At 40.3% G+C, this 18,569-nt stretch overlaps 2 protein-coding genes across 2 annotated transcripts in view; one reads left to right on the top strand and one right to left on the bottom strand.

Annotated features, from left to right (window-relative positions):
• Positions 1 to 1,021, bottom strand: part of RAD54B (RAD54 homolog B) — a 67,969-nt gene extending 66,948 nt beyond the window's left edge. The window contains exon 1 of the mRNA XM_074577436.1: positions 900 to 1,021. The gene's annotated coding sequence lies outside the window, so the exon portion shown is untranslated. The remainder of the gene's footprint in view (positions 1 to 899) is intronic.
• Positions 1,022 to 1,135: 114 nt separating this feature from the next.
• On the top strand, positions 1,136 to 17,398 carry LOC141739693 (RING finger protein 151-like). The gene is made up of 8 exons (XM_074577439.1): positions 1,136 to 1,291; positions 5,724 to 5,839; positions 6,806 to 7,031; positions 8,192 to 8,331; positions 10,107 to 10,269; positions 11,499 to 11,619; positions 12,609 to 12,851; positions 13,733 to 17,398. The coding sequence occupies exons 3-7, from the start codon at positions 6,826 to 6,828 to the stop codon at positions 12,843 to 12,845; spliced, it is 867 nt and encodes a 288-aa protein (XP_074433540.1). The 5' UTR covers positions 1,136 to 1,291; positions 5,724 to 5,839; positions 6,806 to 6,825; the 3' UTR covers positions 12,846 to 12,851; positions 13,733 to 17,398.
• The last annotated feature ends 1,171 nt before the right edge of the window (positions 17,399 to 18,569 follow it).

Here is an 18,569-nt window from a genome sequence, read left to right on the forward strand (position 1 = left end):
TAATAAAAATATAAAATCCAAAAAAAATTAATAAAAGGGTTATATTTTGTGTTTTTACAGTACTATATAGAAAAAGGGACATTATGGAAGTGCAACAACTGCTAGATCTTTTAGATAGGATCAGAGCAGGTGTGGCAAGGGCAAGGTATAGCTTCACATTACAGCTAAAACATTTCACAAGCAAATATGCCCTTTCCTCTGAGACAGACACCAATATGTTCAATCACCCTCTACTTGCAATACCATCAGATATGGTTGCAGTGAAACAGGTGCAGGTAACAAGAAAAGCACTGCTCCTACCGTTTGTTAGCTTGACCAAATTAAGCATACCATGAAACCACATCCTAAAACGTCTCATGAACACATCTGGTTTTGCACGCATTGAATTTTTCTCCTTAAAGATATCTTAACAGCTGTATTAAAATGAAACACATATACAAAGAGTATTTCAGAATTTTACACGTGCAACTCAACGCAGCATGCATGGACTTCTGTTAAAGGCAGCTACATTAGCCATTTTAGCACAAATTTAACAGGCTGCTGTCCCGAACAATTGAAGAGACATTCCGGGAACAGATGACCGGGCTAAATTATTTGCAGGCAACTATAAAGACGCGACACAGGATTAACTTTCACTCAGTTAAACCGCAGGCAGCGAGTGCATCGCCTCGGATATCAGCATTGGTGGAAAAACCACCTCAGACGAGCAAGGATTTGGAGCAGGCCCGAAAAGCAACGCTATACCCTCTGCTGTTACCCCGGCCCACCCCGCCTCAGCCGCCCGGTAACAGCCGCAGGGAGGGAGGGGATGCCACAGGGGCTGGAGGCGCCCAGCCGGCTCCCCGCGAGGTGAGGCCAGCGACGTTCCCACCCGGTAACCCGCAGCACCCAGCCGTTACCTCAGGCCCCCGGCCGCCACCTCAGCCCCGCCGCCTCCCGGGCACTCAATTGTCCCGCCGCCGGCTCCCGTCAGCCCGCTGGCGGGCCCGCGCATGCGCCCTGCGCCGCGCCCCCCGCCCATGGCGCATGCTCCGGGGCCGGGCGGGGCGGGGGGTGTTTCCCCCACTGCGCATGCCCGAGCCCCTCCGCGCGGGGGAGCCCCGCGGGGCGCCTGCGGAGTGGCGGCCTGCGGGTCGGCGCGAGGAGCATGCGCGAGGCCGTAACGCCACACACAGCATGGCGGTGCGGCCCTGTCGTGCGCCGCGCGGCCGTCAAGCAGGAGTGGCCGTAAACGTAACCGCGATGTCGCGACGGCGGGCGGTGGCGGCGGGACGAGGCGGCGGCGGGCGGGGTGAGTTGGGGGCTGCAGCCGCCGTGAGGGCCGCCCGCGGGCTGGGCTAGGGTCGGGGCGGGCTGTGGGCAGCCGGGCTGTGGTGGGGGTAGCGGGACTGAAGCGAATGGCCTTGTGGAGCGGGGCCATGGGGCGGGAGGCGGGGACCTGAGGGTTTGTCAGGAGTCGTTGGCTGTCGGCAGGCCTGGTGCTGGCACCTTCAGCGCAGGGCTGATGGTGGCTCGGCCAGCTGTGGCCTAGTGGGCGTCGAGATACAGGTCAGCGTGTGTTAGTTGTTGAAGTCCGCTTAGGTGCGGTTGCTCGGTGTTACGTGGCTGCTGCGAGTGTTTCCAGGCCAGTTTTGTTCTCCGTGACCAAGATCGTTGACCATTCCTGAAGAGCCCACTCAGGCATGACCCAGAGGCCATCCTCCTACCTATGAAAAATCCCCCCTTCCCCACCAGAGCCTCTGAGGAGAGCTCTTCTGTCCTTGGTCTTCTGTGCAGCAGCATCCAGCCCTTCAGAACCTAAAAGCTGCTCTGGGTGATCCGTATCTTGCATTGCTCTGTTCTGAGTAGGTTTTGCAGCAGGACAGCAAGTGGAAGCATTATGTAAAAATGTTCTAAGTAGTTCTAGTTTCTTAGGTAGAGGCATAGGCCTTAAATTACTTGTATATCTCATACTGGTTATTATAGAAACTTTTGTTGATTAAGTCAGGTTTTTTTACATCAGTGTAAGCTGGTATTGCTATCCATTCATTCTTATCCTCTTCTGTTCCCTTTCTGTTACACAAATGTTCATGAAACTCCACCGTGTATCGATGTGGAGAACTGAGCTGAGGCAGTAGCTCTATAGCAGCCTTAACCACAGACACCACTGCTGTCTTTCCTTCCTTTCTGCCCTGGCTGTGGTTGCTCATCCCCAGTTTTGCCCCACTTCCACAGTCACTGGAGCTTCTAATGAGCCATCTACAAGAAAACCTAGCCTAGGAAATCAGTGAGTAGTTGTCTGTGTGTTCAGTTGTCTGAGCCAGTTCAGGAAAGGGCCAAATTAAATGTTCTAATTGATTCAAGGGAGGAAGGAGAGGGAGGCTAAGAGGACCTTAGTTAGTGGATAGATTGCCTTGGGCTGCTGTAGGACAACTGTCAAAATTAAAACTCTTTTTTCCCCCAGTTCAGTCTTAAAACAGGTCAGTTACCCAGTATGACACATCAAGTGGCTGTAGAAACTGCTTGTACTGTCACAGTTAAAGGAGTGAGGCTGCCTCTTTGGGCCTTAATGCTGGCTTGAAGTGGCTTACAATGACTGTGGCAGAGTGGCATAAGGTACCCTAAAATGCTGCTTCTCTATATATCAGGATTTAAAGCTCGGTTTATTTTTGTGAAAACATAAGCTGAAGCAATATCGCATTTTAATGTCACTTCATCCCTGGGCCCTGCATAGATTGTTTGTTCTTCCAGACACACTTCTGAAAATTCTCTTAGTGATGCACATCTGTAATTCTGTCATGATTCACTCCAGCCCTTCAAACAGTTATGCTTTGTTTTGTCAAGTGGAAAAGAAACATTTTTTAAAAATCAGAAACTACTGTAGACAAAAAAATGCAAGTTACTAATCTGATTTCAGTGTCTTGATTTTTTACAATGGAATAGCTTTGATTAGTGCCAGACATTTAGCAAGCTATGTGATTATGTTGTTGGGAACTATATCCCATCTGTGTTCTCCCTGCTATTATATGCACACAAAATCTCTGTTTGAAGGCAGTGCAGGCTGTAGCTCCAAACTGGCTTTAGGTGTGCATCTGCCCAGCAAACAACGTGGGATGAAAGCTACTAAAAAATGACTTAATATATGTGAAATCTGCAAGATATTTTTTCTTGTCAGAAGAAAATAAGAGGGGAGAAATAAAATATATATGAAATGATAGAAAGCAAATAGCATGTAATAGTTTGTGGTTTTTCTGCCTTCCAGATTTGGCACCTGCAAATTCCAGATATCTTCCTGGTCAGTGTTCCTGGTAATGGCCAGGTGACAGGCAAAATTCTGGACCAGTGAAACCAAAGACAAGGCAGGGTTTGGAAATGTTAGTGGAGTGTGGGAAGGCAGTGATAAATAATGTAGTTTCTAGGTGCAAACAAAAAAGGAGTGTGACAATTGGTGAATTGCAATAGAAATAGAAGAAGTGGCTTTGAGGCCAAGTAGACAAGACAGAAGTTTCTGGGGAAGAGCAGAAATTGAAAATGATGTAATTTTGTGATGGAAGTACTGAGTAAAGTGATCTGTACTGATAGAGTGCGTGGCATTCATCTGATGCTCTCCCTCTGCTTATCCGTTGACTAAAATGCATCTGTTGAAGTTAGCAGAAGATAAAACATTTTCGGTTCTTCAGGTCAGGCAACTTCTACTGGAAGAGGTCTGAGACTTCAGTGACAGCTGTTGTAGGTCTCAGACTCAAAGCCACAAGGATTCTGGCTTCTCCAACATCAGTCTTGAAAACATACTGAAGTTCTCATCAGAAACCCCCTTGATTGTATTTTTTGCCTCAAAGTTTCCATTCACACTCCATTTGAACTTTGGTTTTGGTTGGGGCTTTTTATGTGTGTGTATATATATATACACACACATATATATACATATACATTTGTTGTGCTTCACTTTTGCACAAGTAAAGTTCTTGTTTCCCACTTGATAAAAATACTCTTTCCTGCATACTGATAGACTTCAAACTTGCTGAAATATGCCAAAGAGTGTCTTGAAAACTTAGTACTCATGGATCAGCAAGGTGTAGGTGCAAAATGTAGGATCTGCAGTTCCAGTAGAGCAGAAACACTAGGACAGCAAAAGTACTCATAGTTTTGTTGACGTGTCTTATATCTCCATGAAAGTTTTCTAAAAGCTAAAACCTCTGGGATACACCAGGGCAAATCAAAATTTTAGGCTCACAATTCAAATTATAGAATAGTTTAACAGTCCTCCAGCATAAACATACTATATGTTTTAATGCTTTCATCAGTATTGGGAACTAGTACTTGGCTTCACATTCTGCTGTTGATAATTGTCTGTGTTCTCCCCTTTTTATATTTTCCATTGTGATCCTTGCTATTCTTTCAATCACAGCTTTGTGCAAACATAATGCTCATTTTGTTCACATTGAACTAGCAAAGTCCTGAATTTCCTGTCTTTGCAGGAGACCTGTCAAAACATACAAGGAAACAACACTGTAAAAAGAACTGTTTGTCATCTTTATAATATGTTATTTTCTTGAGCAGACTCTTTTAAGACATAGACTGTCCATGCTGTGACCGAAGCAATAGCGTATCCCAGATCCATGTAAATTTAGTTTCCCTGTGTTGTTGATGACAGTGTAGCCACCGAAGCACAGAGCTAAATACAATCTGTGAAATCTGCCTGGGAGCTTGTCAGGAGTCTATGTGGATTGCACTCCCAGCTGCTGTGGCAACGCTGTCACTAGGTCACCCGGCTAGTAGGTGTCCCAGCTAATCTAAAGCTAGTTTAAGCATCTCTGCAGGCCGTGGTGTTGGGTGCGTGATAAACATGCCGGTAGAAACAAAACACAATATGGAAACCCTGTAGCAGACGATGTGTTTTGTATTTGGGTAATATGCATGCTTGCTTGTTTTGTGTATGCTTTCGGTACAGGTTTTATTAACTTTAATCTTAGCAAATACCCTTTTAACATATGTACCTTTCATAACCAGTGAAGATATGCTTTGATACTCAGATATATAAGATCTTCTAAATTCCAGATTTATATTGTACTCATGAAGAGGAACTGCAAAGTTCTTTTTTCCCTTTAGAGTAAAATTTGATGTTAGTCCTTAGAGATCCTTATTGTTCTTACACAGTTCTAATTCAGATTGAGATTCTGTTTGAATGTCATATTGCAGTTGCTGGGTATCACCTTAAGCGATTTAAGTGATGACATCTTTTTTCATTTTTTGTTTTAAATGAGCAGCCCTAGTTATGTTAGACATCAGAGCAATGTTATTTGTCAATACAACAAACTTGACTGTGAAAGTTCTGTTTTAAAAACAAACTGTATATCATGCTCAGGTAAAACCAGATTAGATAAGAAATTAATCTTTTTAAGGAATATAATTTTACCAGATTTCAGGTGCTACTTTTCAATAATATTGAATTCTGTTGTCTTCAATCTTACGGACAAAACTGTAAGGATTCAAAATTAAATGGCAGCAGGGTGTTCAGTTTTGTGATAAGTATCTACATCACCAGAGGGACTGGTGATTCCCCTTCCCCCCAACCTAGTCAGATCTCTTGTGTTGAATTGTGGGTTTTACAGTGGCTTGCTTTGGAAAGCTTTATTTTAATGGTCTGTTAGGATATCATCTATTCAGCAGCTGTCTGGTTAGGCATAGAACTCGGTAACTTAGGAGACACTACTCAGCCTTTTTCTTTCTAATTTTTCTCATAGGCATAATAAAGCAGTGAAGAGAAACTGAAGGAAGGAAGTATTACATGCCTTACTGATCAGAAAACTTTCTGAAGTATTTGGACAAACTACATATATATGTAGTAAAATCTATAAAGGTAGGATATCTTCCCTTTCTGTTTTGTTTAGTAAACCTCATGACTAATGAAAACCTCTTTCACAAGTCTCAGTGGGGTTGCAAAACTAATTTTGTATGTTAAGGAGGAATGCAAAGACTAAACCATATTCTTTTAAGTGAGTTCTGTGGAGCCTTACCAAATTCTACTAGGCTTTTTGTGATAGGATTTTGGTGAAGGCAGATTGCCTGTTAGTTCTTCTTCACAAAGCTTCTAAATCCACTTAAAGGCTGCTCAGTTTTATAAAATAAGACCATATAGGAGAAGACAGTAGCTCCTCATGATTTCAGGGTCAACTGCAGTTTTGGCTTCTTTATCTTACCAAATATTAAGTATTTCTCTAGGCACATGGAGATTTCATGCCATTCCCCCTGGAATGGAAGTCTACAATGAGGAGAGAATCTTAGCCTTTTTTTTTTTCAGTATAAAAGCAACACATAAAGTGATGTACAGTTCACAAATACAAAATCTGCTGGCTGAAAGTAGCACAGCTATTGTCTGTAAGGACACTGGATTGTAAATTTGCTAGGCATTATGTAAAAGGCATTAAAATGGAAAGCAAACATTTGCATTTGAACTTGTATGATGTTTCTGCTTCAGGTAGAATTCAAGTAAATAGAAACTATATGTTTCACAGTGTCTGCTAAAAGTATGTTCAATAACAGAGTTCAGAATAAGCACAGCTTAACTGTCTCCTAAAGTTTTTGCTTTCAGAATTCAGAGAATCTTGATATAAAATCGGGATTCTGACATCCAGCAGTACAGTCCTCAAATTTTCACTTAAATCTTAAAGTCTCCAAAGTATTTAAGTGTTTGCATTCTCACCTGTGAAGTTCTTTATTCACAGTAAGTTCTCCGTATTTCTAGAATTGCTTCCAGGCCTTTTTGTGGATCCAGCCATACAGATTCAGTAAAAAGCTGCTTTATTTTTCTGTGTTGTTTTAATAGGTTGAAAGTGTATAGAGAGCATGGGTTATGATATTGAGCGTTTCGTTGGCTACGTTAATGAAGGGCTATTATGCTCCATCTGCCGTGATGTGTTAGAAGATCCATTACAGGCTCCTTGTGAACACGCTTTCTGTACTGCTTGTATACATGGATGGCTTGTTCATCACAGTAACTGCCCTGAAGACAGACAAATGATTGATGTATCTTTGCTACGACCTCTCTACAGGTATACAATAATCTTGCTGTATGTTGAAATTACATTAATTTCTCGACTTTGCTTGCACAGCTTCATCTCGTCATTTACTGTTGCTCACATTGTCTTTATCCAGTATGCCTATGGCAGAAACAGATCACTTGCATGAAAGCATTAGCATTTTCTATTTATTATAACTAACTTTCAAGGTATTAATATTTCAAAGTGGAAAGAACACTTAGTTTGTTCTCTGCCTTTTTTTATCTTGAATGCTGATTCTAGGTATCTGTCTGGATATTATTCTGAATGTCTTCTACAGCACCAAAACATTCCCATACTTTTTTAGAAAAAGCAGGCAAAGCAACTCTTGACAACAGTCACTAAACGCTATGTATCTTTTGTTTTCCTTTTCGGTTTTACCTAGATAGTATGGTGGGATTTGTAATGAACAGTTACTGTTGATATGAACCAAACTTCTTGCTTTCAAATCTTTTTTTAAAAAGGTCTTTAGTCATAAGACTATGACTTGACCTACCTTGTTATGTAAAGTGGGCTGTTTTCACAAGCGTCTTCTGTAATTCCTTGCCAGCACACAGTGTTTCATCAGTAGACACTGCTTGCTGCTTAACCCATGTGTTGTCTAATCTTGCTCAGATTAACAGTTATGTTGTGTTTAAAACCTTCAGCCACAGATGTTAAATTAACTTCGTTAGTACTCCCGGTATTTTTGTCACTAATGAGATTTTACTGTGTGGAAGGTTGGAGTGTAGTGTAGACAGAATCCTAGAGTTTAATTTATAGACTGTTTTGTCTGTACTCACTGTAGTCGTTTTGGTTTGGCATGTTTACAAACACAAAAGTTAAATGGTGAATGAGTAGCCCTACTGTTTGTTATTGGTAATACCTGCTGAGCTAGTGAAAGGTCAGGGTCAAAAATTTATTAAAAAATAAAGATTTCATTTGCACATTTAATTTTGGAGACTGAATTTTCCATTAATGTTGTTTCTTTTAAGCCTGTTCTTTTTGAATATGGTCACTTGAATTCTGAAAAAAAAAAAAATTTACAGTGATTATTCACCATTTTTCCTAATGGAGATTAGAATCGTACTTTTTTTTTTCCCAAAAAGCTGAAAATACAAGTTTTTCAATAATGTTCCCAGATTTAAGGACAAATTATTTTTTGTTGCACATAGATATATGAAAAATGATTTAAACCGTCTTCAGCTACATTGCAAAAACAGCGAGTATGGCTGTGAAATGGTTTGTTCTCTGGAGTCTATAGACAGGCATGAAAGGGAGTGTGAATACTGTCAGATACCTTGCTCCAATGCCGGTGAGTAACACTGAAAGAAGTTGAATCCTTTATATTCAGAAAACATGTGTGTGTCATTCTTTCTGTCAAAAGAATGGCAATAATGGCCATTATTTCCGAACAGAAATTCAAAGCTTTAACATGCTTTTTTAGCAGTCTTTTTGAACAAAATTTTACTGATTTATGGCAATAGTGATCATTAGCCACAATTTCTTATCCAGGAGCTAATCAAAATGAATGAGAATGATGGCCTTCAAATTTATGAAAATCCAGTAGTGTGTTTGTTTTGCTTTCTGTCGAGTTATGAGTTTGTCTTTCAATTTTGACTGTTCATTTTGATATTTAAATCAATGTAATAGCACCTACAGAATGCTTATGGGTAACAATAAAATGTTCAGTTCTGTGGTGCGTGTGCTCACGCTGTCTTGTTTTTGACAAAAACGTATCTTGAAAATGAGAATTGTTTTAAGCTAAGTTCTGGTTAGAATTGGTGTGTTCATGTTAAGGCCTTTATTTAAAAGAAACCTACGCCTTCTGAGGAAGAAACATACTGCTAAAAAGAAACATCTTGTTAAAATTTCTCCGTTGGTTTTATTCAAAATGTTGTATGTTCCTAGACAAAGTTAATTTCTAATTAATGATGCTAAGGGTGTAGTCAAGTCTGACATCGTAATTAATTATAACAAGATAAAGGTGCTAGAATTGCTCCACTGGAAGTTATAATTTCTCTCAGCAGTAAGTGACTCCTGCAGATGCTTCAGATTCACCTGTTTTACTTTCTCCAGAAACAGAGGCATTTATAGAGTTATCACACCTTATCTCTGATGTCTGCTGTTCAGGCTGGGAGGGCTCTTACGTCTCTTGAACTCTTCCTCGAGAGTACATCGGAGTGTATTCTGAGCACCTTCAATTACAAACCGTTATATTTATTAGTAAAGCCCTTCTAGAGGGCTGTCTTTTGTAACTTTCTGCTATGGTTTGTTGGCAAGTTTCATTGCTCTATTGTTTCGGTTTTCCTACATCTATTTTATCTTCAAATCAAATGGAAGGAGCTATAGTATATATCACGTCAAACAGTGACTCAAAGATTAAAAGTAAAGACTACCAACTTCAAAGTTTAGAGTGTTAAAAGTACCAATAATTTATATTAGTGTTCATTTTTGGTTCTGCACATTTTACACTACAGACTTGTAAAGTTTTTGTCCTACAATTTCTGTGGAAATGTTTCTATTTTTACATCAGATATTAAATGTTCATAAATAAGTGTTCTTGTTTACGTGGTCTAGTATGTTATACACAGGTCCAACCAGTGTTTAGGAAAATAAGTTATATTCCATCTCACCCACAGTTTTACTACATGTCCTTGGACCTTTTTTCTGAATTTGATAACGTAATGTTTTTTTTAGGCTTTTTCAATTCCAGTCATTGCAGTCTGTGGTGGCAATGCAGGCAAGCCGCTACAATCTTAGCATCAGTGTTGTCTTTACTGAAGGTGCTTTAACGCCAGACCAGTGGCAGAAGACTTCACAGAAAATACCTACTTTTTAATATGTGTTTTCAGTTAATGGATAAATACATTAATAAGACTTTTTAAGAGTGTTTTATTACTAGTATGTGTGTTACAACTATCACATTTCGCATTCTAAAGAAATCACTTTTTTTCATTGCTTTAACAGATTGACAGTTGGTTAGCTCAAGATATTGCAGCTTGTTTGCTTGAGTGTTTTTGTTTGGGGTTAATTAAAATGCTTTTGTTAGTTGTAAATGACTGGCTTATTTTACTGTTCCCTGTCCAGGTTGTACAGTTCAGATTGAGCGACGCAACTTAGATGGTCACCTGGCAGTGTGTGAATACCGGAGCCGTGAATGCCCCAACGGTTGTGGTTACACCATTCTCAGTGCAGAAGACACACAGCATAATTGTGTAGCAGAGCTAAGAACCGAGCTAGAACTACTTCGGTACAAATCTTCTGTTTCTTTGATTTTTGTGTTATTCTGGGCCTAAAATCACTGCATAAAGCACTTCAAATACTAGCACTGGATTCTGCTATGTGTTAAATCGTCTGTTAATTACTTGATAGTAATGGTCCAGAGTACTATTATGGGTCAGCATAGACTTTAAATTTTTACTGGTTTGATTTTTTTGCTGTTATTTTTTTGTCCTAGTTATCATAAATCCTAAAATACCATTGCTTGCTGTTGAACTGAAAGCTGACTATATAAAATGATAAAATACCTAACAAGAACTGGAATGAAGACGGGAATTTCATTTTTCCATTGGCTTGACGTAGACCCAAAGTCACATGATAAGTTTAGTTTATATTTTTTTTACAAATCCTGAGGATAAAAATCTGTTGTTATTTTGTCAGCTACAGACTGGTAGATTAAAACTCTGAGGATCTAATTTTCAGTTTTGATTAAAGTCCTGGCAGATTAATAACAACTGATGATAACAGTTGACTCTTCTCACCGGCATCCTCTTTTTATTCTTTTATAGTTTCTGTAGCTTTCCCTTTCCATGGTGTTCCAGTTGGGCTGTTTTTTTTTCCATGCTCCTTCCCATTTCTATCTTTCAGCTCGCTGTCTAAGTCTTGTGGTGTCGAACATTGCTGTGAAGTCAGGCTCAAATCTGTTTTAAATGCATTGAGACAAAAGGGATTCTGCTACCTAGTTTCTGAACTCAAAAGGCTAATGTAGTAACAGCTAGGTTTTGGCTGTGAATCTGTGTAAGTGATTAACTTATACTAATTTACTGCATACTATCGTTTAGCGTCCACCATAGAAGTGACAAGATTACATGTTTAGCAATACTACAGTGTTCACAATTTTTATCTTGACTACCCGTGCTTAGTAATACTAAGCAAGCACATACTATAAGTAAAAGGCAGTAAGTCATTTGAAGTCACAAATATGTGATCTTGAGCTCATAGAATTATTTCAGGAATATGGTACAGTTGTCCCCTATATAGGCTGTCCACAGTCACTTTAGTGCCCCCTGGGCACATGCACTGTTTTATACTAGTTTTATTTAAATTAATAAATAGGACTGTCACACCTCTAGAGAGGTGTCCTGTAGAGTATGATGGGAATCCAGTCAGGCTGTTTGGCTGCAAGAAGGCTTTCTGGAATTTGAAAGTCTTTTTTTTTCCATACTTACAAGACCTAACAAGGAGAAATAAACTTTTTAGGTCAGAAATGATCTGCAGAGTGGAGGAAGCAAAACATGAGATGGAGTCAAGGTTAGATTCACAGAGAAGGCATATGGTCCAAAAAGAGAGTATTCTGCAAAATGAAATTGAAGAACTAAAGGTAAATATGACCATTTTATTTTCTTTTTTTTTTTTTCCCCTCTCCTAACAGTCTAGCTTTTTGCTGTTCCCAGTAGTAGTCTCTCGTTTTGTTAATGTAGTCTCATACAGATGAGCATTCCATAAAGTACGGGAAGCAAACCCAAAGGTGTTGGCACAATGCTTTGCCTAGGCTAAGCAGCTGTGCTGAGAAGCAGGCTGAGTGCTGTATTCGTGGGATTTATCTACTTCAAATTCATTTGGAGCTGACCTGGATACCCCTGTACCAGGGCTGCATTGTTCTGTGCGTACATAACGTGTCAGCAGATCAGTTTGAAGCTCATTTTCAGTGTCTAAACATGGGGCATACCTCACAAATCGGATGTAATTAAATATCCAGCTCCTTTTTTAGTGCTGTCCAAAGTGACTTAATCCAGTGCCGACACAGAGCCCTACTGCAGACAGTGGTATTTATGCTATGGTTCAGCTGCGGTCAAAAGGTTGGAAAGTCGCACTGTAAACTTAATCAAGTAACGAGGAAAGCCGTCTTACCTCTTCATTCATCTAGTTCTTATTATATCACAGAATAATGATTTTTAAAGCCCAAAGCAATAGATGTGCTTTATAGTTTACATTTATATTTTTATCGGATTTGATGTTAAATCTTTGCAGACTGTATCTGAATGTAACCAAAACCTTATTTTGTTTGGGGTCTTGGAATACAGAATTTAAGCAGCAACTGGATAAAACCACTGCTTCTCATTATACTTTGTAAGAAACTTTTTGCACTTTTAGGAAAACCGTATTGGAATTTTTGAAAGAAGACCATCTCAGTAGGTGAATGCTGGATTGTGTCTCAAATTGCTTACATTTGTTCTGCTGTCAAAAAATTATTTCAATGTTGCTTATTCTTTATAATCCATCACCCTACATGCATGGACAATTCAACTTCGTACCACCATCATTAGAAAAGAGGTTTTTTCTTGCAATAAACTTGTATTTGCATTTCAGAGTCAGATGTCACGAATGATGTCAGACGTACGCTCTCTGATGGCTGCAGAGAGACAGCACCGGCAAGAGCTGGAGCAGGCAGAGCTGGAAAAACGGGAATTAATGGAGCTGCTGAGGGGGCTGCAGAAGGACTGTCGATTAACTACTACAGAAGGAAGCAGGAAGTCAACAAATTTCCGCCCTCTAGCACGACTTGAGAGTGTAAAACGAAAACCTAGGGAAGTTACAGTTATTTAAACAGAAGTAAGCTCAAAAAGCGTTTTCTTCTGATTTCTGTGACCACCTGGCAAACTTTTCTACTTTTTGTGAATGATTGATAAACTGTATGTAATTTCTGATTTACTTGTTTTCTTTTAAAACCTAGATTACTACGTTATTTCCTCTTAGGCCATAAAAACAAATGGGGGAATTTTCTCTAAGGGAACACTGGGCTTTAAAAGCAGTAACTGGCAAGTACATTTTTAGCTAATGTTTTTATAAAAAGGGGGAAGGAGGCTTGATTAGTTATCTCTTCAGTGCATCATTTATAGGAGGCTTTCAGGCCTGAAAGCTAGAGGCTTTTAAACTCAAAGGTACTTAAGGGTTGTTTCCTTCCTGGTCAATTGTAGTCCATTTAAGTCTAGTTTATGCTTATACTTGAAACAGAAAGAAAATGTGATCATCAGTAATGACATTTGGGATGTACTTAATTTTGGGAAAAGTCAGTAATAGTATTAGTAAGTCAGTAATAAAAATTAATGGATTTTGTTTGTTTATGGTCTGTAGAAGGTCTATTTCAAAGGTGGAAAGAAAGCACTTTAAATAGCAATTCTACTGCTATGTAACAGCTTCAGGTGAGGTTGACTTTTACTTTAGAGCTTCTCTAATTTCTCAGGCTGATAACACACTTAAGAGACTAATGCCAAAGCCCAAGGTAATAGAGTCATCTAAAACCTTTTAAATAGACGTGTGAGTAACTTGGAGTTTGTGGGAGGGGGCCTGTGTTCTATAGAAAAAATTGAAGCTTTTATATGTGACAATATCAACTATTTCTACAGGGTCCTTAAGCTTAAGACCAGCCTATTCTATATGCTTAAGACCAGCATATATAAATATCTTGAGTATCCTTAATTTTGTTTTGGCAGGTTTAAGGCTACTTGAACGTTAATATCCACAACAGATGAATATTTGCACAGTCACTTGGACTTCGGACGTCTTTATTAGTACTCAAGTTTGCAGCTGTGTAAAAGCTAGGATTTTTTTAACAGACCCACAAATACTGAATCAAGGGGGCATTTATCTGTAAGGACTGCACGAGAAATCTGTACAGTTCAAAGACTTTTCTCTCAACTTCTCGCACAGCCTGTTCATGTTGTTTTCAGTGCTACAATTAAGCCATATTCTGTCTCTCTGTTGCAGCTCTTCGGTGGAGTGTCTAGGGGAGAACCTGGCCTCCTGTTTACTGAATGTGCTAAATCAGTTTTGAACTTTCAGGAAAACCTGTGCAGGTGCAACAATTTCAATACGCTAATTTTATAGTTTAGAAAGCAAATACATTACTGTGCATGCCTTGCTGTCACTCAGAGCAATGTTTTTACGGCTAACAGCATAACCAAAGAGAGAGGCAGCAACCTTCTTTAGCACATCCACTACATTATGAAGACTTGCGGTCAGAGCTGTCTTAATTTCAGGCGTCAATAAATCCTTCTAACTTGCTGTTTCTTTAGTACCACTGAAGCAGATGTGCACATGTTCAGGTCTTGAGCATTTAAAAACTGACAGAAATAACTCTTCTGTAAAAGGTTGGGGTTTTTTTCTGAAAGAAAACTTTCATAGGAAGAGTTATGTCCAAATATTTACTTGTTTTCAGTCCTTATATTCTAAATTAAATTGCAGTCATTGACAGTATTTAGGTCACTATAGCAGTCTCACCAGCTCGTGACATAGCACATCTCTTAAGCAGCCGCATTTAATGATCTGAAATGGTAAAACAGTAGCTATAATTTGGAGAGACCTTCACTCATACTAACCGTTCAGTGGTCAGTTCACATACATCAGTGTGCGTATTAAAGCTGTAGGTAGAAAGTAAGAATGCTTTTATTATCTTGTGTTTTAAATAAGCAAGCTGTTGGTGTCTGTGGTCTCTGTGCCTATTCACACTAATTTTGAAGCTTCTCGGCAACACCAGATTTCATGCTATTAGAATCAATCAGTGCTTTTCTGTGTGCTGTAGCCGTGTGGTTCTGTGACGTGACTTTATCTACTTTGCTTAATGTGAAAGAAGAAAATTACTTCAAAATCCTTTAGAACTCGGATGAGCTGGATCATCTCTCCCACGTTGGAGGGCAGTAATGATCACCCAATCTTTTCTGTTGGGACCACAGAAGAAAAAGCAAGGTATTAGCTCTGTGCTTTCCCCATAATGGGATCTCTGCATTTGTTTGGTTTAGGAATTTCACTTTCTTATTTATGACTGAATTCCTTCTAGTATAGGAAACAGGGTTTATTTAATATTTACTTAGCATATCATCTGCTGGCTGTCCCCTGAGCGACAGGCATGAAACTGCGTGATAAAACGCATCCTAGGTGGTAGGGAAGGACTTTCTGCTGTGCAATCTGTGTATCTTCCACTTGCTAGCTCTGGAGAGTCTGAACTTCCAGTGCTGAAATGTGGCAATGCTTTAGGTCCACCTGATGGAATGACCTGTCAGCTTGGCTTTGCTTTAGCACTTGCAGAGATATTTCAAATGGGCACATAGTAGCTAACAGCATCCGATCCCTCCAGTTACTTTAATTCCATTCCCATTCCTCTGTGTTGATAACTGTTCTGCACTTAAGATTTTCCTGTACTAATGGACAACTCACAGGGTGGCACATACTGAAGTATGGTCATCATTTTACCTGTCTTATAATTAACTAGGCTGAAATTAAATAGCCCATTATGTTAATATTTTATCTGCTTTTAGCTTTTCCAGTCTCAGGCATTACACAGCTCTTAATAGCAGCTGGCAGAAGCAAGGGATTTTTTTTTTCTTTCTTTCAAATAGTCTGTTAATCCTTTTTATAAAAACTAAGGGTCCAAACATTGTAGCAGACTTGGTGTAAGTGAAGACATTCACTTGGAAATGCTGCTTCCCTGGGCACGATCTTATTTTAGGATTATAGGAGAGACGCTGCTAGAAGTGCATTAGGGGAGGGCTGCAGCACTGGGTTACTGGTGTTCATATTCTCACACTAAATCACTCTTTAATCAATTCCGGTTCTTCACAAGTGGAACCGTGCTGAGAGCAAGCGGAAGCGTTACTCAAGTGGACCAGTAACTGTGCAAACAGTTGTATTTTTAGTTGCTTCCAATAGTGCTTTGCAGCTAGAAGAGGGAGAGCGAAGACTGTGGAGCCAGGAAAGGAGGAGTAAGGGCTGTCCCACTGGCTTCCCTCAGCCCGAGCTGCGACGCAGCTGCACCAGTTGCCTGGCTTACCAGGGTAAACGGCCAGCTCGTGGCATTACAATTAGCACAGCATTAGAATTAAAAGGAGATTAAATCTTTATCCACAATTAAGTGGGTACGAAATGTAACAGTACCAAACCTGGGAGATTCGCAAACAATTCGGAGAGAGCAAGCTGTGAAATAAAGTGAGGCTACAAGGTATGACAAGGAGTGAGCAAATCCTTATCCTACATCAAATTGGGTGAAAAAGAAAAAGACTAAGGATGTATTCAAGGTAATTAATATTTTAAAGGAAGTGGTTAAGTTTGTCTTTGAAAGAAAATCAACAGTTACGTATTTATTCTGAAGACCCAAGAGGCCAATTATAAAAACATGTAAACTAGTTCCCATAAACTTACTTCTCCACTTGAGAGGTCAAATTCAGGACAAAGCGTTGTTTCTTCTGTTTCCTTCAGCATTAAAGCTGCGTTCCCTGTTCTCCTGCGCTCCTCCCAAAGCAAAAAATTGTCAGTGGTCAGGGCCAGTATGGAACATTACTGCCAGGATTGCTTTACTTGGAGTGGGAAGAGTAATTTGGGGGAGAATTTCCGATGGAACTGAGAACCGTGCATCTGAGTCAGGGGCGGGAGTGGCAAGGAAGAATTTTGCTGGACTTCCTAATTAAGGTGGCAGTTTTTAGTTGGTATGACTTCAGTAATAGATTAACAGTCTCATATGAGATAAATTAATTTAGCAGCACACACATACAGGAGTTTCTTGTCAGCACAGAAGGGAATGGAATTACACAGGCAAGCAAAATAATACCTAATATAGTGACGTATTTTGACTGGCCAAAAGTGGTTTTATCTCCAATATTCTTAGGTGGATTTTAAGAAGTTTAATGTGTTAACAGATTAATAGATCCCATGTGGCAAACAGTTCCTAAGACTCATAGACTCATAAATTAAATTTTCCGTGTGCTGTCCTCTTGGGCGTTTCTGGCACGGTGCTTTCCTACAGCCGTTCGACTCGGAAGTGCTGGATGGAATTTCAGAGGAGCAGTACCAGCCTTGTCTTTCTCCCGCACTGCTTCTCCGACCAAGTACGGTAGGTCAGGGAGATTTTACCACGTCGATAGATGCCTTTCTAAAGACCTACAATTCTATGCAACTTTCTATTAACAAAGAAACATTGAACTGTCTTCCAGCGTTATGGTTCACTGCCAATCTATTTACATTTTCTACCTTTATATACACAAGAAGGATAAAACAGTGCTTAACAGGTCTTAATCTCTAGTCTGTAAAAGAAACAGTAACGCTATTTGTATCACCTTGAAGTACACTTTGTATAAAAGTTGAACTAATAAAGGGTCTATACCATAACTAACAGAGTTTGGTTTACTTCTTTCTGTTACAGAAGTTTGATTACCGTCTTTACCAGATGAAATGGGAAAACTCAGGTGTGCTGGCTGCACAGCACAGGAAGTCACGGATAAAGTACAGCATAGGGTCAGTGCACCGCAGGGGGTAAGGCAATATTGTGTCAAAGAGAGGGAGTATATAGCAATAAACAAGGCAGGCGCTCAAACTGTGTCCCCCTTCTCAAGGATTTTTCTCCTGCCTCGCAGATGGGAGTTTCCAAATAGGATGAGCAGCCGGTTTGAAGGCGAAGAGCTAGCAAAAGTGGGAAGCTCCTGGACTAGGAGAGTATGGCACTCCAGTCCTGCACAGACGGCAGGATAGTAAACTGGCAAGAAGGGAAAAATGACTTCACCGTCCCATCAACTGAAGGGATTTTATCCCTAATGTAGGTTTTCCATGGCCACTACAGGAGCCCGTGTGGAATAGGAACATGTAAAAACAGGAAAACAAGACACTTGTCCAGAAGTTGTAATCTAGGGATGCATTTGTTTAAACACAAACCCTCTGGACGCGGGGCACTTTAGAGTGCGGATCTGCTCCATGGAGTAATCTGCATGAACTGTCTCCAGCATATTTCCCTGTCCCATGGGAGGAGGTAGCAGGGAAAATAAAGGCTGAAAGTTTGCGTGTCACAACTAGAGAGAGCAGCGCAATAGAATGATAGGCTGCATAGAATCACAGAATTGCCTAAGTTGGAAGGGACCTTTCAGATCATCGAGTCCAACCATCAACCTAACGCGGACAAAAACCATCGCTAAACCATGTCCCTCAGCATCACACCTTTTAAATCCTCCAGGGATGGTGACTCCACTGCTTCCCTGGGCAGCCTGTTCCAGTGCTTGACAACCCTTCCAGTGTAGAAATTTTGCCTAATATCCAGTCTAAACCTCCCCTGGTGCAACTTGAGGCCATTTCCTTTTGTTCTATCCCTTGTCACCCAGGAGACTGACCCCCACCTCGCCACAACCTCCTTTCTGGTAGTCGCAGAGAGCAGTAACTGCAGCGAAAGCTGCTAAAGATTTTAGAAGTTAAAAGAAAAAAGTGCCCACAACTTCCCTCACCCTTATCCCAGACACAAACTACTCCGTTAACTCCGTGCTGAACCAGGGCAATTCTTCCACATTTCAGCCAGAG

This window comes from Larus michahellis, chromosome 2, assembly GCF_964199755.1.
Source record: "Larus michahellis chromosome 2, bLarMic1.1, whole genome shotgun sequence".
Taxonomy (NCBI): domain Eukaryota; kingdom Metazoa; phylum Chordata; class Aves; order Charadriiformes; family Laridae; genus Larus; species Larus michahellis.